At 43.7% G+C, this 25,064-nt stretch overlaps 1 protein-coding gene across 1 annotated transcript in view; it reads right to left on the minus strand.

The window, feature by feature from the left end:
* Positions 1 to 12,922: 12,922 nt before the first annotated feature.
* PKDCC (protein kinase domain containing, cytoplasmic) overlaps positions 12,923 to 25,064 on the minus strand; it is a 35,167-nt gene continuing 23,025 nt past the window's right edge. Inside the window, exons 6-7 of the mRNA XM_086628966.1 lie at positions 15,775 to 15,948; positions 12,923 to 13,008 (exon numbers count right to left, since the gene is read on the minus strand). Of these exons, the coding sequence (XP_086485092.1) occupies positions 12,923 to 13,008; positions 15,775 to 15,948 (260 nt within the window). The remainder of the gene's footprint in view (positions 13,009 to 15,774; positions 15,949 to 25,064) is intronic.

Below are 25,064 nucleotides of genomic sequence, written 5' to 3' on the forward strand. Positions count from 1 at the left end.
CCAGCACGCTGAAGTCAATGGCTTTGTTTGTACTGGGCTAGGACTAGCCTGAGAGCAAAGGCTGCCTGAGGAGCCCTCACTTTGCAGTCCAGTTCAGAAAGGATGGGTCGGCAGTGGGAATTTGACCTGCTCATGACAAAATAGACTTAAGCCATCAGTTCACATACAACTGCTATATATGAATGATAGTGTAACATGATAGAGAGCAAGAAATCAAAAGGAGTAAGAAAGGCAAAATAAAGTAGCTATAATGCCGATGTTTTAAGCCTCCTTTGCCTCTCATGCCCCTCACGCCCCTCACACCCCTCACGTGCCCGCAGTAAGCTTTTTGAGTTGAGTCCCATAAGTGAACACAACAGTTTAGGGAAAATAGCCAGGCTTTGCTCTCTTCTCCTCTCTGTTCTGCACTCTTGCAGTTTTAGGCAAATGTTTTTCTGTTTTGGAGATGGGACGCAAGATGTTCTCAAGAGCAAAGAAATCTCAGCTTGTCCAATTCCTTAGCCATTTGTATTTTGTTCTTATTAAAACTTCCAGAGTTACCAGAAAGCTGGATAACCATATCTTCAAAACTTAGATGTCTGGAGATAAAGAATCATTCACAGATTCTTCATGCAGATTGAAAACAGGATCAGATCTCTTATGTTCATTTACAGGAAAGGTATTCAGTGTATGAAACAGAGTCATACCTTTGATCACTGGGGTTTTGAAGCTTATCACATTAAGTGCAATTGAAGATTGGAAAACAATTTCATGCATATTAATGTCTTCTAGTAAGTACATTTGATTAACAGGTGACCTCAAAAGAGAGCTTTTAGACATGCTTTAAAATGTGCATTCCAAAGAGTGAATTTAATGGCAATGTTGTAAAAGAAACAGACACATTAGATATTTCGTTTCCACACAGTCGTCTGAAGTTAATAGCCCAAATTCAGTGTTCAGTTACCTAACCATAACTCCTGAATTAGTTCAACCTATAATCCATTCATCCAACAAGGTAATTGTGAACCAGAACTCAGCAACTGATATTAGAGATCCTGTGCTACAGGATCAGATAGCACTGAATCTGCTTCAGTTGTTTTTACAATCTATGTCCCGAAAAATCAGAAACTTATCGCTTAGTCCAGATCTATATAACAGTAATACACGTCAAAAAGAATCCAGCATTGTACTTTTTTCAGTTCCATCAACAGTGATACTTTAAGAAACTTTCCTAACTAACTGTTCAAGAGGGGAGTAATAAAAAATTCCAATCTACACCTAGCAATATTGTCCACTTCGAGAGGTTTAAATTAATCTTCAAGGATGGTGAGAAGCTCTGCCTTCTTTGTGGAGGCTGAGGCTTTGCTAAATATGTATTTTTAATGACCTTATGTGGACTGTATGTGCTAATATCAGGATTCTAAGCTGAGCATTGTTCCCAACTTCCCTTGGACCGCATTTCTGGCTGACGAACAAACAAATATTGAAAGTAATTCACAGAGGAAAAAAATCACTGAAAACACTAAAGACGTGTTCCGTTTGTAGATTTAATTAAGAGATCATGTCAATAGAAAAGCACTCAGTCACAGAATAATGATTTCCTGCTGCTGTATGTACATCAAGCCAAAGCTGAAGAGTTTATTTTAAAAGTAGGAGATACCAGTCCTGCCACAGTTGCCAAGACAAGTGATATGACACCCTTGTAGATAATGGCTGGAGCTGGATTAATAATTTAAGCTCCTGGAAATCCTGGACTGCTGTTTGACAGAGAGGAGGAGAGTGTCAGCAGAAGGGTCAGTGGCTGGCCACTGTCAGATATTGCAGCGGAGGTGGCCAGCTTTTTGGTGAGACCCATCAGGGTCATTTTGGAGTAGATGAAAGTTGCCTGGGTGACACACTCTCAGTGTGACCACTGTTTTGGATACCTAACATCATATGATTCTTTGAAAGTCAACAGGACCTTTTGAAGGCTAATTGCTCCTTAGTGTGAGGGAAGGAACCAGAGTTTGTGTCATCTGACCAGTTTGCTTACCTGGCACCATTTGGGAGAAGTTCCACTTACCTCTAAACGTAACTCATGTGGTGAAGCCGGGGCTTTCTCACAATGTAAAACCATGGCCAAGAAGCTGCACTTCTCACTATGGGTCACAACTGGGAAAGAGCAGGAAATCAGAGAGGTTGGATTTGGTGGATCACTCAAAAAAAACTCCCGAGGGGCTACAGTTCCCTGAGAGCTGTACAGAGCCCCAATAGATAAGGAAGGCCTTTTGCAACATGTATCTAGGGCCAGAGTGAAAGAAGGATTTGGGATGCCGAATCCAGTCCCAATCACTCTTTTCCTTACTGGTGCGCTCAGCTCAGGCTATGCACAGCAGGGGCTTTAGACCAGCTAACCTATTCTTAGCAAGTAAAAGGCCAGCTAGATTTTTTTCAGCAAATAAAACTGAGATGTTATTTCGATTTGCAATTTCCAAGGACTAGTTCCTTCTGATGAATAAAGAAATAGGTATGTATGTATCTTAAACACTAAATGAAAGTCCTCAGTTTGCCCAAATTATTGCACATCAAGTTGCAGCTCAAAAGGCAGAATCTTCATCTCTCCATCAGGCTGCTTCATTTGTTACAAATAAAACCTTGATGCAGACAAGGCCAGAAAACACTACATCACGATAACTTTCCTCAGACAGGCACAGATAGGTACTATTATGTTTGCAAATCACATTTCTGACACTGAGCCTAACATGAAGGGAAAATGGCTTAAAACTTGACTAGAATCAATACTGAGACTGTAACAGAAATTGGAGTGTAAACTCAGGCTCCTATTATTGTAACCTCAAAGTTTCTCTCAAATTCCTTCTTGGAAGTCATGCTTACTCTACTTAGACAGATACTAAAATACCTCTTGTATAACTGCTCAGGAAAAGCTGTACATAGGGAATGAACTACTGAGCTGGCATTAATTTCATTTTACTCTAGTGTTCTGCAGTATGACATATTTTACATCAGCTCCACTGCGTAAGGTTCTATCTATCAACTTGAAGAGAAAAGTTTGACATTAAATTTATTTCTTGGATAATATACGGGATGCTTCTGAAGTCTACACTGAAGCATGAAGTGATAGTGTCTGTTGAAGCCATCAGTTCTTATTGACAAGTCTGGTTAAATTATCAGGTTGTATGTAATTTTATTTGAGTGTAGGAAAATGAAGGTTATAGCCAAGAGCTTGGTGGGGTTTTCTTTCCTGAGATGATGATTTATTCATTTTGGCTTCAATAGCTACGGTGTCAGGCGTATTTTATATTTTTCCAACTTTGACACTTCAAACATTTGATTTCCCTTTGCAACTTCCAACCTAAAACATGTTTCCCATTACAGATATTCAAGTGACTGCCTTGCACACACTGACTCACGAGGCTGGTTTTTATTTTCACAAAATATATAACCCTATTTGAATAAAATACAGATGGTGTCCAATACATTAAACACAGCAAATTTGCCATTCCCTCCTTCATCCCCTCTGTGTTCTGTTCCTCAGATTTTCTGCGGCTGCATGAAATCTTATCAACCTCAACAGCTCCGAGAGGACATGGCAACAGAAATCCGATGCCATTCATGTTTGGTTTGCTACAATAAATAATGTGCAGCTTTTTAATTATCAGTATTTTTCTGTAGGATTCTGCATTCAAAGCTCTGCTTTAAAGTGAGATGAATGTCCTTTAGAAGCTACTGAATAGCCAGCTTCACATGGTCCTGTGGCAGAGTTCGAATTAAGGGCATTCAACATGGAACATAGCACCAAATAATTTCCTTTCCCAGGTGACAAGCTGCAGCACATTCAGTGGCCTCTTACATCGCCAAATAATTAGGAAGGAACAAAAATGCAATACACTAATAGTATAGTAAAATAACTGATTAAATTAGTAAAAACTGCTGAAATCAGTTGAAGAAAAATCGTTCTGGGTTTGCATGAAAGCATAAGAATCAGAGTATACACATGCATAAATGTTACTTGGAATGTACAAGATCCAGGTTTTTGAATAAGATTCTATCAGCATCACTAGATGGCATTGGAGGGTGCTTTATCCCATCACAGGAGAAAGGTAGCTTTTTGACAGCAGTCCACAGCAATTTTTAGGAATGCTAGTAGTTAAGGAATTTATTCCAAGCAAGCTGAAGGCATGTTCTATGCAATTTCAGTGAGGGAATTGCAACATGAAGCAAGAACCAAGGCTGGCTAAGCAGTCACTGCATTGCTGCAGTTTCCTTCTGTCACACACAAGGAGTCCACCATCTCTGAGCTAGAACTGGAAGACTGAAATTCAGACAGAAATAAATTACAAAGGGTACTGAAGAAACTAAGAACTGATATTACACGGGCTGGTGACTTCAGAGAGGTAAGAGTTAATCTGTTATTGAGATTTAGGGTGGAATTTTTGGTACTGCATATTTACTTTTCCCCCACAGCAAATTATATGAATATTTATTACATAAATGGTTTCTGTGTTTTTCTTACATCTTTTTTACTATATAGAATCATAGAATGGTTAGGGTTGGAAGGGACCTCAAAGATCATCTAGTACCAACCCCCCTGCCATGGGCAGGGAAACCCTCCACTACACCAGGTTGCCCAAAGCCTCATCCAACCTGGCCTTGAACACTTCCAGGGATGGGGCATCCACAACTTCTCTGGGCAACCTGTTCCAGTGCCTCACCACCCTCAGAGTGAAAAATTTCTTCCTTATATCTAATCTAAATCTGCCCTCTTTCAGTTTAAAGCCATTGCCCCTTGTCCTATCACTACATGCCCTTGTAAAAAGTCCCTCTCCAGCTTTCCTGTAGGCCCTCTTTAAGTACTGGAAAGCTGTAATAAGATCACCCTGGAGCCTTCTCTTCTCCAGGCTGAACAGCCCCAACCCTCTCAGCCTGTCTTCATAGCAGAGGTGCTCCAGCCCTCGGATCATCTTCGTGGCCCTCCTCTGGACCCGCTCCAGCAGCTCCATGTCCTCCTTGTGTTGGGGACTCCAGAGCTGAACACAGTATTCCAGGTGGGGTCTCATGAGAGCAGAGTAGAGGGGCAGAATCACCTCCCTCGACCTGCTGGCCACGCTCCTTTTGATGCAGCCCAGGACATGGTTGGCTTTCCAGGCTGCCAGCACACATTGCCGGCTCATGTTGAGCTTCTCATCCACCAGCACTCCCAAGTCTTTTTCCTCAGGGCTGCTCTCAATCCATTCTCCACCCAGCCTGTACTTGTGCTTGGGATTGCCCTGACCCATGTGCAGGGCCTTGCACTTGGCCTTGTTGAACTTCATGAGGTTCACACAGGCCCACCTCTCAAGCCTGTCGAGGTCCCTCTGGATGGCATCCCCTCCCTCCAGTGTCCAAAACACCACACAACTTGGTGTCATCTGTGAATTTGCTGAGGGCGCACTCAATCCCACTGTCCATGTCACCAACAAAGATGTTAAATAGCACTGGCCCCAGTACTGACCTCTGAGGAAGGCCACTCGTCACTGGCCTCCACTTGGACATTGAACCGTTGACGACAACTCTTTGAGTGCGACCATCCAGCCAATTCCTTATCCACCGAGTGGTCCATCCATCAAAACCATGTCTTTCCAGTTTAGAGACAAGGATGTCATGTGGGACAGTATCAAATGCTTTGGATAAGTCCAGGTAGACACTGTCAGTTGCTCTTCCCCTATCCATCAATGCTGTAGCCTCATCATAGAAGGCCACCAAAATAGTCAGGCAGGATTTGCCCTTAGTGAAGCCATGTTGGCTGTCACAAATCACCTCCTTATTTTCTATGTGCCTTAGCATAGTCGCCAGGAGGATCTGCTCCATGATCTTGCCAGGCACAGAGGTGAGACTGACTGGCCTGTAGTTCCCTGGGTCTTCTTTTTTTTCCCTTTTTAAAAATGGGGGCTACGTTTCCCCTTTTCCAGTCAGTGGGAACTTCACCAGACTGCCACGACTTCTGAAATATGATGGATAGTAGTGGCTTAGCAACTTCATCTGCCAGTTCCCTCAGGACCCGCGGATGCACCTCATCAGGTCCCATGGACTTGTCCACCTTCAGGTTTTTTAGATGGTCTCGAACCTGATCTTCTCCTACAGTGGGCGGTTCTTCATTCTCCCAGTCCCTGCCTTTGCCTTCTGCGACTTGGGCTGTACAGCTGGAGCTCCTGCCAGTGAAGACTGAGGCAAAGAAATCATTGAGAACCTCAGCCTTCTCCATATCCCGGGTAGTCAGGTCCCCCGTTTCCTTCTAGAGAGGGCTTACATTTTCCCTAGATTTCTTTTTATCACTGACATATCTAGAAGTTTTTCTTGTTGCCCTTGATGTCCCTGGCCAGATTTAACTCTATCAGGGCTTTAGCTTTCCCAACCTGATCTCTGGTTGCTCGTGTCCCTTTCCTATTACTTTTAGAATGACGTATGTTTGCCATCCTGTGACATTTTTGTTTAGCATTAACACCCACTTTGGAATTACTACTCTTGCCCATCGATTGTTACTGCAGAGAAGCTGTGCAGAATCAGTTGCACCACAACTACAGTAGTTTCTGAATTGCAAGATCATTATTACACTTAAAGAGTTCTCTTTTATTCGTACTTTTTAGCAGTTGGTAAAAACAAGCAAAGAGGAGTTTGTTCTCATATAAATCCATGATTCTAGAACTGCATATCAGAATAATTATAGATCATGGAACATATCTTGCAATATAAGGCAGCAAATTGGTGATTTCTTTTCACATCTGTCACCTTGACCCACAATCTAAGTCATAAAACTTTTCAATTCTCCAGGTAGACTGTGCAGAGTCTGTTTGCAAATTCATTGCCTATATGACGAAATGGCATTAGTTTTTGCCTCTGTAAAAGTCTCTCTGCTTAAGATCTGTCTTTTATCTAAATTCTATAATGAATCAGAAATCAGAACTGTATACAGATGAAAACCTGATTTTTAACTGAAGTGTTTCAATTCTTCAAACGGGCTTTTGGTTTGTCACTCTTGGGACTAAAGGCCAGGATGGCAAAACACATAGAAATAGCATTGTCCACACTGAACAACAGCTTGTGTCCAAGAATGAGGTAAGACCTGCTAGTAAGTCATATAAGGTTTTTAAGAGGTCATGAACTTGCACAAAGCCAAGGTCTTGTATGAAATGCTAAGTGCTCCCGCTTCTGAAAGTGCCACTGGGCTCCTGGTCATCTATTTGACTGGCTGCTCGGCATTCCTTCCAGCGTATTTATAGAAAGCTGCAATTCCTAAACACCAATTTGTACCATTATCTTCATACATGTCAGGTACTTGTAATATTGAAAACTGGAAATTGTTCTTAGGGCATGCTTGAAGCCAGCAGAAGGATGATAAATAACAAAACAGCATTATACCTGTTAAACAGTGTAAATATGTAGAACTCCTTTCCTGAGATTATTTATTAAATAGTACATCTTTAATCTGCTGTGTCTTGCTAAAGCTCCCATCTTAAAGTAAGGGAATTCTTCATGTTGTCATTGTTTAACGCTCACAGAAACCAACATTCACGGCTCACACACACACATACGTATATATGGAAAAATCAGTGTATTTTTCCTCACTTATATAGTCTGAACATTTAGGTCCAAGAGGCACATTTCTTTAAGTTCCTACTCCATAGCAACTTCAAAATCTAACAGCCTGATTCTGGTTTGTGTGAACGGAAATCAAAGATTAACTGAATTACACTGGTAAAATCAAGCTAAGTAAGATCAGACTCTGGCTTTATCATTTCAAGTAGCCACCGGATAGTTTAGTCTTCCTTCTCAGCCTCATAGTCATTTGCTGAAAAACTGTGGTTAGCAGGGATTTTTTGTTTACAAGCCACAATTTCTAATAAATGTGTTGCTTGCCCTCTGGCTTGACATCAAAGACAGCTTCATAATGAGGGTGGCTCCTACTGAATTATATTTCCCCTCAGTTTGTACTGGGAAGTGGGGCACCTATTCCGCAAAGGCCACCCTTGACTGCATGCAACTACGAAGGGAAGAGATACAAAGTTTTGTTTCCTTCATATTTTTAAACTGCAGCTCTTGAAAGCATGCATGTCAACTTGAAAAAACTCACTTGTACTTACTCGCAAGAAACTTACTCGTTACAGCTACAATGCCGAGGTCCACGTCTGTGCCAAAGGATGGATATGGACCCCACGTGCCCTGGGAGCTTCTCAGAGGCAGTCAGCCTGAGTCAGCCCAATGTGTCTCGCTCCTGCTTAAAACTCAAAGAGAGAAAAAAATATGTTTTCTTAACAAAAAGGATCAAATTATCACATCTCAAAAAGCATTAAGTGGAGGATGGTCCTAAAGTCTTTATATACTGCCTGCTTTTCACAAATCTGTCTCTTCTTCCTTGAGCCCCATTTTCTTCTTTCTGCAGTTGATTGATGAAAACTTCACTTGGGTCTTTTCAACCCAAATCTGTTTGACTTCTTTCAACAGTGTTTCACATTTTGACCAAAAGGTTAGGGATGTGTTTTCCTGGAAAAATTTGTGAACAGTCTTGCCACTCCGTTTTTCTTTTTTTTTTATTTCTCCCTGCTGCTAGTAGGTTTTAGTTAGCCTTCAAAGAATTTAGTGCTAAAGAATACAAGATAGGGCTCTCCCTACCAACTTTTGAACATTCCCATAATCATATATTTCTTTTTGACAGGCAATGTAAGATGATCTCTGGATGTTCACTATCACCTTCCATATGCTTTGAATTACAAATCCTCTAAATCATTTGCTTAATCTAAATCATTATCAACAAGAGTGTCTTTGTTACTCTACATAGCAGCGATGCACGAAGGTGCGTGGCCTTATAAACATTAATAGAGTCAGCACCAGTAGAAGTGGAATTATGGTATGTATTTTGCCTCTCTCCAATTCTCTCGGTAACATGTGCCTCCCGTGTGTCCCTAGGTGCCTGTTACACGGGGCTGTGGGAGAGCAGCCGTGCAGGGCGGTCCGGCGGGGAGCTGCTGGGGCTCTGCTCTTCACAACCAAAGCAGAGAGCCCATATGGGCAGCTGTGTTTTTCAGGATGCTTGTCTGTGATGGACTGATTAGTCACTAAGTCTTCTCCTTTGCTCACCTGGTATTGAACACAAGGCTGCATTGACTAATTGTGAACTGTGATATAAGTTCAAGTGAACTTGAGGCAGGGACAAGGTCTTCACTGTGCATCCACCATGGTCAGGTCCTGCTCCACGACAGTGGTCCCCAGCAGTTACCACACCACACAGAGTAACTGATGATAGGAAGACCCGCCTTTATGTTGAGCTGCGGTCCTCCCTGCCCCCTACTCTCTCTTCCTTCTCACAAATCTTATGGGAAACTTGGTGGCCATAGCCGGCAGACGTACTAAGCAAAATGTCTCAGTGAAGCAGGGAGAGGCAGGGCAAAGCACGTTAGGAATAGTGGTACTTACACTAAACTTCATCTCATGTTGGAAGAACATCTCTCTGAGATGCTTCACCAGCATCTCACTGCCTATCCAACCCCCTTCGCTCTCTATACAAACTTACCTGAGCTCCTCAACTGGCAACAGGGCCCTCTTGTTTTCAGGCTTTCTCTCGGGGTGATGAAGGCTCATGGTGGTATCATTAATTTCACCAGAGATTTCTCTTGGGTGTCATGTGAGTTGTAACAACTTGTTTCAGGAACTGAATACATGAGACCTCAGCATTCCACTTAAAAAGACGCATTGAAGCTGGGGAGAAAGCTTTGAAAAATGACCAGAGATAAACCAGTAGGCTCAGACAAGATATAGAAAACTAGAAGAACACATTGTCACTTTGGTCTAAGCAAAGACCAAAGCTCTCGGCGTATCTCCACTACAATCCTCGGGATGTCAGGCCAGAGGTGATGCCCAGCAGTGCTTGCTTCATTGCCTGGAATCTGTTCCCAGCAGTGTCACCCCTCCACCAAACCATCACAGAGGCAGTGGGCGGCTCCCGGAGGTGCTTGGAGCCGCATCCCGGCCTGGACCGCACACTCAGCACAGCCCCGGCAGAGCTGCAGCACCCGCTGCTTCATGCAGCTCTCGCTTCTCCAAATGAACTCAACGTCCTGGTTAGCACGTCATTTTGCACATAGCCAATTGGTTTTTCACCAAGGAAATAAGCACTCCCTGTTCAGTGTGACACGTACATAAACAGATATACACATACACACAGGTGCGTGTGCACACGCAGGCATTAGTTGTTTAGAGCACTGCGGGTGTCTTCTTTCACATTTCTACCCTGTGGCTTGAGGAAGCCAGGAAATGTAAAATGCAGTCAAAATGTTAGGGAGAAAAACAGATAGAAATGCCTTTTCCACAGAAAACGTGGAGCAGCTCCCAGGCTGACTGGCCCAGATGTGCCAGCTCACTTTGTGCCTTGCTTCCTCCTCCTCCTTCTCCTCCTCCATGGCTTCTCAGGGGTTTCCATGCCACAAGCGCCAGCCAGGCACTTTGCTGAATCAGACCCACTGCTGCCAAAGACACTTTCTCCCCATAAATTCAGACTTTTACCAGTGCTTATTACAGCTATTAAATTCACTTATTGTAGTATCATGCCTCTCTTATTAGGATTTTAATCAGCATTTCCACTGGAAAGCCTTACTGTCACAGAGTTATAAAACTGCCTGTATAAAGCTGATTACTACTGAAACTTAGAATCCAGATTCTTGGCTCATGGCTACGCTTCTTTCTTGCTTACTTGATCTCTGTTTGCAAAAGCTGATGTAAATTGGTTTGGCAAGTTTGTTTAATTCCACAGATAAACAATTCCTGACTTAAGAGGCACTTTTTTCCAGTGCGTGGAAAGTGATGGAATGAAATTATGCTGTTATCTGACTACAACATTAGAGAGTTACCCCAGATTTTTTTCTTTTTTTTCTTTTTTTTTTGTGAACGTTGGTATTTTTACCTAGGAATGCAACTGAAGACTTTAACTGCTCACATTGTTTTTAAACGCTATTTTTGGAACGGTGCACAGTGCTTAATGGGAAGGCGATCACAGGAGGTTAAAGACTTTCGAAATACATACCAGCACCTCAGCGCCAACAACCCAGATCACTTCAATGAACTGTGCAGTATGTGTTGGCATGATTTATGCAGCAATTTTAAAAGAATCTGTAGTGTTTGTTTATTACCACAGCATGATTGATGGGTTCCTAAGTGCACAGCGACACAATCAGCTGAGCTATTACGGCTGGGAGTTTGATAATTGGTGAGTTACAGCCGTTACAGCATGTCACTGCGGTCGGTTGCCAGAAGCCGTCAAGGTATCGGTGACCTCAGAGAAACCGTGGTGAGACGAGACCCGCTGTGTCACTGCCGGACCATCCCTCCTGCATGGTCAGGCGAGCTTCAAGCACTTCTGCCAGACTCACCTGCTCTCCTTCCCTGAGGGTCCATCGTACAGCCCAGTACGAAAAAACACCATTTAGCCCGACGAGTAACTCCTTCAGGTCCTGCTCTTGTCCTCACCCCTTCCACGTGTTGAAAGACTGGTACCAGTGTGACTCAAACCACAGAAGGAAAGCCTGCTCAAGCGTCGTCTTCTAATGCTTGCTTGCTTCGCGACGGGCAACCACGTAGACAAAGCCACCACGTACCCCCAGAAACACACCCCTCACTGGGAGCCATTGGAGCAACCTCAGTTCCTTCCTGGAAAATATATCCCAGGCTTAAGTTCACATACAATTCACTACGTCTAAGTCTTCACCGGATTTAGGCATTTGTATGCAACACAAAAAAGTCGAGTATGAAAGAAATTGAATTTATCTTTTATTTTTTTTTTTACAAAAATAAACAATTTGAGAAACAAAAGCACATTTTCTTCCTGACTGTACAAACTACAAAACAGTATGACATTGGTCACTTTAGCATTTACTTTATTGCTTTCACTGAAAGCAAATTCTCTAGACACACCATGCCTGTAAAATGCATTTCATATAGAATTAAGGCTAGCATTCATTCGCCATTATTAAGGTCATTTACTTCATTCACTCTAAGAATTAGCAAGCAGTGCCTTAGAAAACCAAGGATTCGATGACAAAAAATACGCATAACTGCAAGATAGCCATTAAACTAGTCCTGTTCCACCAGCTGGATTGCTTTGCCAGTCTGTCAAAGATGTGGCTTCCTGAACAATTCAAACTTGATTCAACAAAAGTCTTAAGCACAGGCTTAATTGTAAGCATATGCTCAGGCCTATCCCTATTCAGCAAAGCACTCGGCGCTCGGGCAAGTCCCTACCCTTTCAGTGGGACTATTCATATGCTTATGTGATTTGCTAGACCTATGAAATGGCTTTTAAATTAAAAATGAAACTTTATGACAACATTGGAAGCAAAAATGAAAATTAGCTACAGTCTTGCAATTCTAAACAGAACCAATTCCTTCCTTTTGACACATCCGTTGGCATGGCATATTTGATAGCTTTAACACAAATGCTGATTGTCTTCAGAAACGTTTGCTATTCGGCTTACAAACTGATATGCTTCAGTTACTCTGTTGTGATTGTACGTGCCCAAATAAATATCAGCGCGGAGGATACAGACTTCCCATAGAAATGATCAGCTTTCATCCCTGTGCACACATGCACGGGTCAGAAACATTATGCTAACCTTGGTTAGAAAAGCCAGAGCTGCCAGCTGATTTATAACCAAAATTATACCCTAACAGTGTATCATATCTTGTATTTTGATTTTTTTTTTTTTTTTAAAAAAATCACATTTTCAAAATGTTGTTTTATTGCACATTCATCCTGGTCATGCAGGTTATTTCTTTAAAGTTTTGTTTAGCACTCTATAGATTAGAATGAGTAATAGTGCAATTATCTCTCCGGCCACAGCCGCCTTCTACCTAACAGCTGCCTATATTTATACACAAACAGCTCTAGTTGCTCACGCGTCAGACTGAGCCACTTTAGCTGTCACTCTGTCACCTTCACATATGTTATCTTGTCAGGATCAGGCACGATACGATTTGAGGCCGTCTTGAAGAAGACAAGCTGCCGACCTGCACCGAACAGGAAAAGGCAGGGGTAGGAAAAAAAAATTAATTAGAAGTGATGAGCAAAAGGTTGCAAACTTTAAAATGCTGACATTTCATATTATTCTTCTTCAACCTATGCATTCATCAGGCAACCCGAGACTGAACTCTTTCTTAACTTCACCTGGTATAAAACTGAAATGCTTTTGTCTAAAATGACACTGAATCTCCCCTGCTTTCAGTATGTTTACTCTTATTTAATTATGGTCGAGATACAGCTGCGCACAGCTAACACGGTCTGAAGTTTTTAATACAAATTTCACATGATCTGTTAAGAAACGTATTTAAAGACTCTCCCACTGACAAAACCAGGCTTGGGTTCGAGGCACTCATTCAATTGTACAGGAGCAGAATCATCTTTGCGTGCTTGAACCTTTGCAAAACCGATCAGTGCAATGTATGTAAAACACGACTTGGTCTGAAATCGCTCTTGCTGATCACTTCGTAGCTCGGGGTTTTAAACAAGCTGGAACAAGGTTTCTACTCCCCACACAAAAAGCACCAGCAGGTGCCAACAGCCTGGGCAGCATAAAGCTCCTGCCGTGGAGACATCGGAGGCCAGCGTGGGCTGAATTTGGGGAGGTTTCATTCAGTGGTATTTGGGGGAGCCGCAGCATGGTTCTCATATCCTTACTGACCTGGCATCTTATTCACATCCCTCCCTCTAAACGAGCACCTGCCGTCCCACGGACCCAAACTGGCATTGCTTTTCCTTGGAGCAGAAGATCTTCCACAGCTATTCAACCTCTGCCTTCCCTCTCTCTGAACTTCAGAAAATCAGGCGCTGTGTACTCCCTGCCTGCCTCTCTAGGCAGCTCCCATAATGCTGTTTTCTTAAAGTACCACATGGCAAACGGGATGCCTCAAATACTCAGCAAATTTCCATGCTGCAGATTTCAGGGACTCGAGCGCTTTATGCATTAGAAGTGACAGCTAAAGGAAATGATAAGACTAGAAACATTGCTAATATGTCTCATTTGCTTTCAAAATTATAATCTGAGACATAAATTGCTCTAAACTTCCTATGAATTTCCCTGTGCCGTAATAATTACTTTTTTTTAGTATGTTAATTAACTTAAATAGTCTGACTATAAATAGTCTGACAACATGACCCAGTAGTCACCAGTTAGCCACAGGCAAGCTTAATATAAATTAGTTTTTTCTGGTTCCATGGAAGTGTCTGTTCAAAGTTCAGAAGCACAAGAAATGCAGAAAGCCATAGGTGTACGCTGCCTAAAACACTCTGAAACATATGGACTGTCTAAAGTTTCTACTAGTTCGTGATGCTTTCAGAGCTGGGGATCTGCTAGGCATGGATACACACCTGGCTTTGGTGTGTATTTATGTTGCTCAGCTAAGCACAACTAAAGCACTCAAATGCACACAGGGTAAATTTTTTTGTCTTTAATGTTAAGATATGTTGTGATCACAGATGTGCAGACGGAAAGCTGATCCTCAAAGCCTAAACAACTTGCCACACTGAAGTCTGTGGCAGAGCAAGGACTTCAATCAGTTTTCCCATGGTGTGGCTGGCATGAGCCACCCTTCCTCCCAAAGACAGGAGCAGAGCAGCCGTCCTGGCCCTGGCAGAAAACAACAACCACAGGCAGGGAAACAGCCCTGTATGTGCGGAGACAACACATGAAAGAAAAACTCACCCTGACTTCATTTTTTTTTTTATCTTGGGGGAAGATTATGGAAGAACACAGACTTGGTTCATTGCACCTTATACAGACAAACATGTCTTTTTTTCTTTACCCGCCAAGGGGTGCAGTGTGCTCGGGGGAACACAGCTCTCCTGGGCACACAGGGAAGGGGCATGGGGTTGGGAGCTTCAGCATTCAGCTCTTTGAACCCCTCAACCAGTCTAAAGCTGCAGCTACCAGAGATTTTTAGGAGAGACTTGTAACACACTGGTTTCTCAGATTGCTCTGGAGTTGCCTGAAACAGGCATAAGTCTGGTGCAGAAGCAGGGAGCCGAGGCCAATTCTCCACTTGATGTCAATCGGCACCGACTGCCTGCCTTCAGGGGAACCACGTGGGGACTGCCAGGCCCACAAGACCTTTTAGAAAATTTATTTCTCTTTTCAACAAGTGTATTCTGTTAGACAAGAAAATGAGCAGTGGTAGCAAATGCGATTTTCCCCTGGAAGTTCTGCTTCTACTTCTACCTGGTTTTAAACCCTCTCTCCTCGCTGTCCTTTAGCCAAAGCCCTGCTGCTAGAAGCAGAGTTCCCACCAGCGGCAGGGCATCTCTGACACCAGTCAGGAAGTCCCAGCTAGATGCACGGGAGAACCTGTTTGGTTTTGTGTCAAACCGCAACAACCATATGGATTGGAAAGATTTATTTAAATCCAGATGTTGGACTACGTCCTGCACATTTAACTGTGGAAACAGGTCACAGGCTTTTGTTGTTGTTTCTGCTGCTGTGTTTTAAAACAAGATTTCAGACCCTGCAGTTTGGAGATCCATGGTCCACGTGCTACAGCCCTCTAGGGCCAGCTCCTCTGAGCCCACTGGTAGCTTCCTGCTCCCCCAACAGCAGGCAAAGAGTAGCCCCACCAAAAACCAAACCATCTCAGCTGGAACTTGAAGAACTATCCCACTTCTAGCTGCCCTTGGTGGCTCCCACAGCCCGGCACAGCGCGTTCCCCAAACTGTATGAAAACACTTAGAGCAGTCAGAATACGTGACTCGGATGCTGTTTCTGCTCCGCAGCATCCATGACCTACCTGTCCAAGTCGTCTGGTTAGTTAAGACGAAAGCTTTGCACTGGGAGTAGCTGTCACAGATCTCAATGGCTTCATTGACATCAAACACGGAGAGGAGGCAGCCCTTATGATGGTAAGATGGCCAGCATCTGTAGTTCTCATCAGGAATAAAAGCTTCAGGCACCCGTTTGTACTCTGCAATATAACCACAGCAAAGCTCCAGCAAACTGCTTGTTTTTAACAGGCAAGGTTTACTGTAACAGCTTAGGAACAGGATATATGATGGAAAAGGTGATGGGCTAGACTGTACCAGCCCCAGTTTACTACAAAACATGTTTATAGCTCTGCACCTTACTTTTCCTTTCCTCCTTTCTTCTTCTCACCTTTTTTTCCAGAAAGCGCCTGTAAATAAACAGCCTGTGCACAAAACCCTTTCCCCTTCCCCACTGCGTAGGCGAGGCACTGGTTTTACTAGGCGTTTTACAGGAAGAATGTCCCATTGAATAAACAGCATCCACTTGAATGAACTGACTCACTGTCCTACTTCTCAACAGTGAGCGGGATTGTCGGGGTGAGACCCGACCAGGCGTTCCCAGCCCTCCCTCTCCCTCAGAAGAGCACACTATTTTCCCCTGGCTCCTTTAGAGAAGGCAGAAAAGACAGGCTTTTAATTAAGCAAACTTTTTTCGCTTGCTCAGATTAGCACAAAAGGGGAGTCGCTTGATGGTCCTCCAAAAAGAAGGGGGGGAAAAAAAAGCCCCACGTAGCGGGAGCATGTCAGTACGGTCCTCGCCCAGCGCCTCTGCGCTGCCCTGCCCATCACTCCTCTGCCTTGGCTGCCGTTCAGTCTCACTTGCCTTTATGAGCTGCCTCTTGTTCTCTGTTCAGAGCTCCTCTCACTTTCCCAGCCGCTGACGGGGGTTTCTCTAATGAATGCATCAGCAAATTCTAGTAATCATTTATAAACATTTCTATTTAGCAGCCAGACGCACAAATTGACGGTTCTCCCCTCCCTGTCGCTCCCCCGCCACGTCCTATTCAAAAAAATAAATACATTCTGTATTTCTTCTAATTGTATCTATTATGGAAACCAGAGCTGCCGGCCCTGACTCACAGCCTATTCTTAAGTCACTTTGGTTCAGGCATTTTCTGCCTGACACTGCAGACTCAGCCTGCAGTTATTTCAGGCAGCACATTGTACGAACACCCCCAAGTCAGAGGCCAGTGCGTCTCCTACTCTAAACTGCGAGAATTTCACTGGGAAAAGAAGTACACATCCACAAGTGCTTGTTCACACCACACAGCCTGAAATAGTGGGAAACAAATGCAGTAAACGCGCTCTTTTTTAAGCCTGGCTCATTAAAAGTATCGTAAGAAACATTCCCAAACATGAAGCAAAATCAGAGCTAAATCAGAGCTGATCACATCCCACTTAAATCAAAGGCAAAAAAATTTTTGTTAATTCAGAAACTGCAGACTCCTTTACATGAAGGAAAAAAAAACCTAATCAAAAAAACTAATCAAAATGTAGTTCTGCATTATAAATGGCCATTTCTCCATCAGAAATTGAGAAAATGCATTTCTTCTGCATATGGAGAAAATGCATTTCTTCTGCATATGGAGAAATATGCATTTCTTCTAAAGAAAAGTCAGAGCAGAAATCAAACTGCAACTGGCTGGATAGGTGAAGTCCCTTTTTCCAATTTCTGTATCAACAGTATAGTGTAACAATAACTCAATGTGACTGAGTAATAGTCTCTTATCTCTGTATGGTGACTGCTGAGTATTGATTTGTACCTCACAGTCAAGGTCAGTAAAATGACGTGCACAAATTAAACGCAGAAAAATCAATTCACCATTGTCGGCACCACACACAACTGCCTATATGAGCATGCGTGCCATGTTGCCTGGACAGAAAATGGGACTATTCACAACTTTTCTCTGTACAGCTACAGAAGTGCCACCTAACGCCACACCGTGCTGAAGCCCATGTCACGGAAGACGTTCACAGAAGGATGGTACCGGCTGCAGCAGCAGCAGTTGAAGCATCTGCCCGATTCTCCGCATCAACAGGAAACGTGCCTCGGCCCTTCCCTTGGCCACTGTTGGAACATGCCGGGCTCCACGCTGGGGATAGGAGAGAGCTGCAGCATCCCTTGACACGCCATTCGGGCACTAAGCAGAGCACCCTCCACGCAAGGCAGAAGCCCGTCTCGATGATCCTTATTTTGAATTATCGTATTTTTAAACTCTTCTGTGCACAGATATATCTCTTAATATGCCTATAGAACTTTCTTTCTTCCCAAAGTTGCTCCCAGTCCAGCTGTTGGGGTTAGGCTCTCGACTGACTGATGTAAAGAGATTTCAAAAGAGGAGCAGTGATTTACATGACCTGAGGCTCTGTCAGAGGTAGGAGATAACGTTCTCCCTTTCCATTGACTTTTTCAAGGTGAACGAGCCTGGTAAATCATTTGGGCAGCTTGGACACATTAATCAACGGAGTGGGGCCAGCAACAACTGCAATGGTGATGGCAAGATCCTGGCTTGCGGGTGGCAGAGAGGATGGAAACTTCCACAGCAGTACTTAGGGTGGTCTCACCAGGCAGCAGAGCCCCTAGGCTCCCTGCCACTCCCCACCAGTTCCTGCGCGAGGGAAGCCACCACCATCTGCAACGACTCATGGGACCAGGTCAGCTTAACAGGTACACAACATCATGACCCACAAGCAAAGAGCATTCTCTCAGCTGGGAGATCATCAAGTGCCAAACAGGTAAAAATACAGGTGCTGGAGTCTGAGTGAGAGCACAGAGGCACACGGGGTCTGGAAAGGCACCTTCTGTCAGCTCCCCCAAACAGGTAGAGACCACTGGACGCTGTCAGTCTGGGGATCCGAGCCTCCTGCCTATGCTGCCTGTGGGGAGGGGAGAGGGATGCGGCGATGGGGAGAGGCAGGAAGGCACCCCCCCTCTCCACTGTGTGGAAGGCAGCAGAGATGACTGCCCAGGAGATCCTTCCTCCAGGAGCATCCCAATAGCCACGGGACAGGTGACAGTCCTGTGCCCTGGCTCACACTCCCAAAACAGCCAAGCGTCCCCACCACCCCAGGAAGCCAACATGGGATCTCCTCTTAAACTATTACAGTCAGAAATATCAGAAACTCATTGCAACACGACCTGAGCACTGGTCTGAGGAAACCACATTTTTCTCCAAAACTCACTTTATCTCGAGCAGACCAAGGTAGCTGCGTTCCCCGTTGGCATGGTGAAGGCAAATATCCATGGAATCTCTTGTTTACACAGCAACAAATTAGGGAGCTGACCCCTTAGCCCGTATTTGTATGAGTCATGAAGAAACGCGCTCCTCTTACGTGAACTGGAAGGGTGCTCCTGAAGGACACCGCTCTGTCGAGATGTGCCCTGGCAACGACCGGCGCCTCCTGCTCCTCCTTGCACTTCATTAGCCCAGCCAGCTGGAAAGCTGGGCCTCCCCATCACCTTTAAATGATCACCCTGGTCACCACAGTGCAGTTACTTGCTCAATTAAGCAATACTCCACTGGTTTAAAGACAGCTCCAGCTCAGGTTTTTGTCCCGCCAAGACCTGAAACTTGCTTAAATGGAGCCCGTGGAATTTGAAGGCTCACGGCAGTAAATCACATCATAAAAAGGTCAAAGTTCTGGTCGATTTCCAGACTAATGGTGTTTAAAACCAATAAATACTTGCCTAATACTATAAATGCAGCCATAAATTTACACTTTTGCGTACATACACGCAGCTTGACACAGAGTACATAAAGTCTATCAAGGTAATGGCAAGGAATAGATCAGAGAAATGCAAAACGCTCTTGCCGGTATCACAACGGAAAAAGAATCCTTTTCTCCATCTACTGATTTTGTGAGGACTGAAGCAAATAAATGTAAAGCGGTAAGCCTGATCTTCATGTCACTTACAACAGATTTACTCCAGCTTAACATATAGGAGCTGATTCGCTGCTCACAGTTCTACACACAAATCCTACCAGGAAACACCTTTCCTGCCCCATAAACATTTTGAAACTTCAAAATACCTTGCTATGCTGAACCTGGGCAATCTTCAAAAGTTTTGTTTTGTGATATTTTTAATAGTTTTAAAATATTTTTACAAGTTTGCTGTGGCCAATCAAAATACGCTGCTTCAATCAGGCCAAAATCTTCTTAGAAGTCTCTTACAGTGCAAGCCAGCTCCCACAGACGCCACTGCGATTTTCCAAATGAGCATCTTCTCGTGACAGGTAAGAGAGGCACCTTTAAAAGCAACCTGCAGAATCACTGACCAGGGCAAGAGCTACAAAAGAAAGGCAATGCTTTAAAATCTTGTTTTACATTTTTTCCATCAAAAATCACCTGCCTTGTCCTAAAGCCGATGACAATCTATAAACATACTCATTTTCACTGTACTAGACTGAATCGTATAAATAACTCCACAAGTCTATAATAAACTATGTGAAACTGCCTGTGGTTTCCCCCTTTTAGCTTGTTTGAATCACCCTAAATCTGACTTTAATCAGTCCTAATGACCATTTATTTCAGCCACAGCAGCCAGATTGCATTTTTACTACCAACTACAGCTACTCGTTGGAAATTTGCCCAGTTCTCTTTTCTAGTTATCACCTGCCAATACACCACGGGTCAATGACACAGATGCAGTAATGTTCATCCTTGAGAGAGAAATCATGTTGCTCCTTTTCCTCCCTCCTCTTTTCCTCTGCTCTAGAGAGGAACACCGTCAGTCGACTCTGGATTTGCTTTTAATTGCTTTGCTTACAAGTAAGCAGAAAGAGCCTCATCTTGCCAATCTCAGCAAAAAGTGGTATGGAGCAGTGTTTTGCTCTACAAACAGTCCCCACCGATTCCCAGGGTGCTTATGGAGAAGAGAATCGGATCCTAAATAGACAATAACACACTTATGTTTTTAGTACCCTTCATTTTACACTGAAATTTCCCTCATGCTTCAATATCTCACATTTAAACATGCTTCTGACAAGAAGCCTCCCAAAGCCGCACGTGCGGTTGCACTATGGAAAGCTATTTTTTGGGTATGTCTGAGAAAATGACATGCTAGGCGTACGCCGCGTGTCTCTGCTTTCAATCATTTCTGACGAATCCCAACTGTTTGGAAGGACAGGCAGGCCTGGCAGGGCAGGGGTTTGCCGTCAGACCGGGAGATAGCCCTGCTCCTCTGGTGAGGATTTCCGTCCTTCGGCTGTTTCCCGCATGGAGGCTGGAAGCGAAGTCAGGCTTGCCTCTTTTTATACGCTTCTATTGTGCTTACAGTAAAGCCATATTGAAATCGGTATGCAGGCTGTCACCGAAACACAAATAAATAAGGAGAAGAACAACGTGTTCCCTTACATTTTATTCCTGTTAACATGACGCAGCTGGAGCGCTTTTCCTGCCCCGTGCCCCGCATCCCAGTGCTGCTCAGTGGCCTGCGGGGCCACTCTGCACCCACAGCCACCTCTGCAGTGCACACCGATTGACCAAAGGCAACCAGCCCAAACTAGTGCCACAGATGCTTGGGAGCTGCATCCGGCCCACTCGCTCGTAACATCTATAGTTCTGATGATGGAGGAGCCAAAAGGTGTCTGGGGTCACGGACGCGGGGTATTTCAGCTTAAAGCCAGATGCCTACAGGATGTGTAAAAGACACTCAGTGACTTCTTTAGTGTTCTTGAAAGGAGCTGAGGACCTAACCCATCAGCACGTTGCAGTACGCTCTCAAGTCCGACCTAGGGAAGTTTAGGGAGAGTGGAACGCGCCGCCCAGCGAGCAGGGCACGGGGTGTGCAGGACAGCGGAGATACACGTGAGCAACAACCAACTGGTCACCAAACAGCTACGCAGCCCCTCTGTATCCCCAGTGCCATATGGGCGCAAGCGAACCCGCTCCTGTATCCTCACCCCTGCTTGCAGTCCCGGGAGCCTTTCCACCTTGGCTGGCCGCAAAGCAGCCTCGACGTCCCTGGGAAAGAAACACCAAGTGCACAAGTGCCAAATAAAGCAGGAATCTGGGCTGCAGCATGTTCCTGGCTCAGCCTTCCAGCGAGCGCCTTCAGTGGCAAACCTTCAGCCTTCGCATTGTGGCCGGCCATAGGAGGTACAAGCTGCCCCAAATAATATTCCAGCATCCTTGCAAAATTTCCGTCTTGCGCGCATACATGTGCGCAAACACACACCACCGCCCTCCCTGCTCCGTTTCAATACTTCTTGGGCGGATTTACAATTTCCTAAGCAGGTTGCTATAGTGACCCTGCAGAATATTTTTTCAAAACACTGTTGTACTGTAAATGTTTACATACAGCATAATCCTGCCAAATTGTCTTAAGACAAAAGAAAACATGAAGTGTCTTTGCTTTATGTCCAGCCCTCCAGCTTTTAGCACGGAGAATGTACTTTCAACTAATAGCAGCAGCTAATTATTCCTTTCTGTGGGCTTGCACACACTCGAGCCTAATAATGGGTCATCTATTAGCTTTAATGAATAACAAAGCTATCAGATTCACCAGCGTTAGCTGATTTCACGCATTTCTGAGCAAATTCTGAGTTAACTGAAGGGCCAGGGCTTAGCTCAAGGGCCAGACACCCAGTTGGTACAAATCAGTGTCACTCGATTGAAGTAATAAAAATGTTGATACTGGGGCAGGACTTTACTGATGAACATCAGTAGATTTTTTTTTTTTTATAGCCGTCTTAATCTGGATAATAAATGGGATGATTTAATCATTTTTAGATAACACGTGTCAGAAAAAAAATACATGGGTCCTGTTTTAATTCACATTCTTCTGGATTCCAGCAAGAGAGACCAACAGTCAATGGAATATAAAAGTATTTGCTCATGGTGTTGTTTTAAACACTGTAATGTTCCTGTATCAACATTAACAGTAGTGTGATTTATGATTACAGAACACATACATGGCTATCGAATGCCTCCCCCGCCTCTACGCTGTTTCTAAGATACTAAAGCAAAGTCCAGAGCATAATATAATTTACAGCACTATAAAATCTTTTACAACTGAAGCACAGTGAAAGCTTAATATCCAAGACCTTCTGTAATATGACTATGTCATCTTGTTAAACTTTATTTATGGGAACACTAAGGCTGACAAGAACTTTCTTCATGTCACTTCCCTACTTATTATCAATATCACCTTTCTCACTTCACGGTGTTCATAGGAAGAGGTCTTCCTTCCAAAAACATCAGTTCAGACAGGTAACAGACTGTTTCCTCAAAATTTATGTTTTAGTTACGGCCTTAGATCACTTGCCCAAGACCATGATCTCTTCTTTCCTAGTACAAATTTACACTACTCTATCCAAGACAATGGATAATTCAAAGCACTTAGGTCTAAGACAAACCCTGAAGCACCGTTACTTAAACCTTCTGTGGTTCCTTTTTCCCCAAAAAAAACCCAACAAAATGAAATTTTAGGATCTGAATTCTCCTCCAGTTCTGCTTTTAGGATTTCAAAATAGATGGTACACCAGAAAGGCCTTATTTTGTCACAACCCTTTAGATGCCAAAGGAGACTGGCATCACTAATTTTGCCACTTCTACCATGTGGGAGAGCGAAAATCTTGGGAGCCAGTCACCTTGCGAGACTTCCACCATCTGGAGCAAAATTGATGCAAACTTGTGCCTGACTGATCTTGGCACAAATGGAATGCCAAGCTCTGATCCAGCCTGAGAACCAAACCATCATTTCTAGTTTTCTCTTAACCTACCACTGGGTTGGAAAACACTGTCCTGGAAATTTCGTTATGCTGTAGAGCAAGGCAGGAAAGTTTCTCAAAAATCTGACCATCTTAAAAATATTTTTTCTTTACTTTCAGAGACTAACACAGTGTCCTCCTAGACCTCAAATAGGGCCAAAGCAAGACCTCAGCTGACAGCTTGGGAAAGTATCAGAGTTGTCCCTTTTCACATCCATCTCTCCCTCCACCACCCACCAGGAGGGAAGCAAATTATTCGATCCGCTCAGCATTTCAGCCCTGGTTTCCCTGGTCGGGACGCCAGCTCAGCTGGGAATATCCTGCCAGAGGAAAGAGGTTGATCACTTGGACACCAGTCCTTTCCAGCACCACTGTCACCCTCTCCTGCAACTTCAATGTACTGTAGGAGAATTGCTCATTCCATAATTTCTGGATAATTTCTAATTAATAATTTCTAATTCCATAATCTCCAGACTGAGAATAGTAATAATTTATTCTAGCACGGTATTACCGGTCAAATACTGGTTGAGGAAGGAACGTGCTCAGAATAAAAGTGATACGAATGAGTAGGTAGGCATAGTTTCACCCTCACGATACAACTTCTTCATGCTTTTCTGGCAAGGAAAAGGAGCCTTAAAATAGAAATAAATTACAATCCCTTTTCTGTTTGGTTAAAGTAGTCTTAGAACAAACAAGAAACAGGCCTGCACATCCTAAAGGCATGACAGCTAAGTCTGAAAACACACCTCATCTAGGTGTAATTCCCACTGAGATATCCAATTCCTCAGGTTTGCCATTGGTTGAGGACTTTTTCTTATCAAGGAATTCGATATTACACTCATGGTCTTTAATGTAGACTGGCCAAATGTGTTACACAAAGCATGTACGGATTTTCAACATCTTTGCTCACGCTGTAAAGTGCCTAAGTCCATGAGCAGTGTCCTACAAATAAAAAGGGCTCGTTGCACAGAAGGGCATTACTAACCATGAACAAGGGTAGTGGATTCTGCATTATATTATCCAGGACTCTACAGAATTAAACTAATACAAAAATGTGCAATTCTAACAGTAGCCAAATATACATGGAGCTCTGCTCCATATTAGTGGAAACCTGGACTACTACATTTACTACTGCTGTCCTAAGCTTCAATACCCTAGATTCTTTATAAAGATGACAGCCCTCTAAAATCCAAAACTTCGTCTTGTCCTGATACGGCAGTTAAGTCTGGAATCAACCAGCATCACAGAAAAACTTCAGCCCTCCTGGCACTTCTTCAACAAAGGACGTGTTTGTACTATTGATTGTACTGCTGAAAATAATTTTGCTGTGTTGACAGGCCTCACTCAGCACAGATTGTGATGAAAAGCTGAAAATTAGAAAGTTAAATGAACACCTGCAACAATTTTCCTGCCAATTTTACAAGAAAATAAATATTGAATTATTCTGATAAGTGGGTCAAATTCATCCCTGGTGTCATGGCCCTTGGAGGTTAACAGCACTACAACAGGAATGAATTTGGCTCCTGTGTCTCTTTCGCAGAGCAAACGCTTTACTGAACTTTTCA

This window comes from Tauraco erythrolophus, chromosome 2, assembly GCF_009769465.1.
Source record: "Tauraco erythrolophus isolate bTauEry1 chromosome 2, bTauEry1.pri, whole genome shotgun sequence".
NCBI classification, from domain to species: domain Eukaryota; kingdom Metazoa; phylum Chordata; class Aves; order Musophagiformes; family Musophagidae; genus Tauraco; species Tauraco erythrolophus.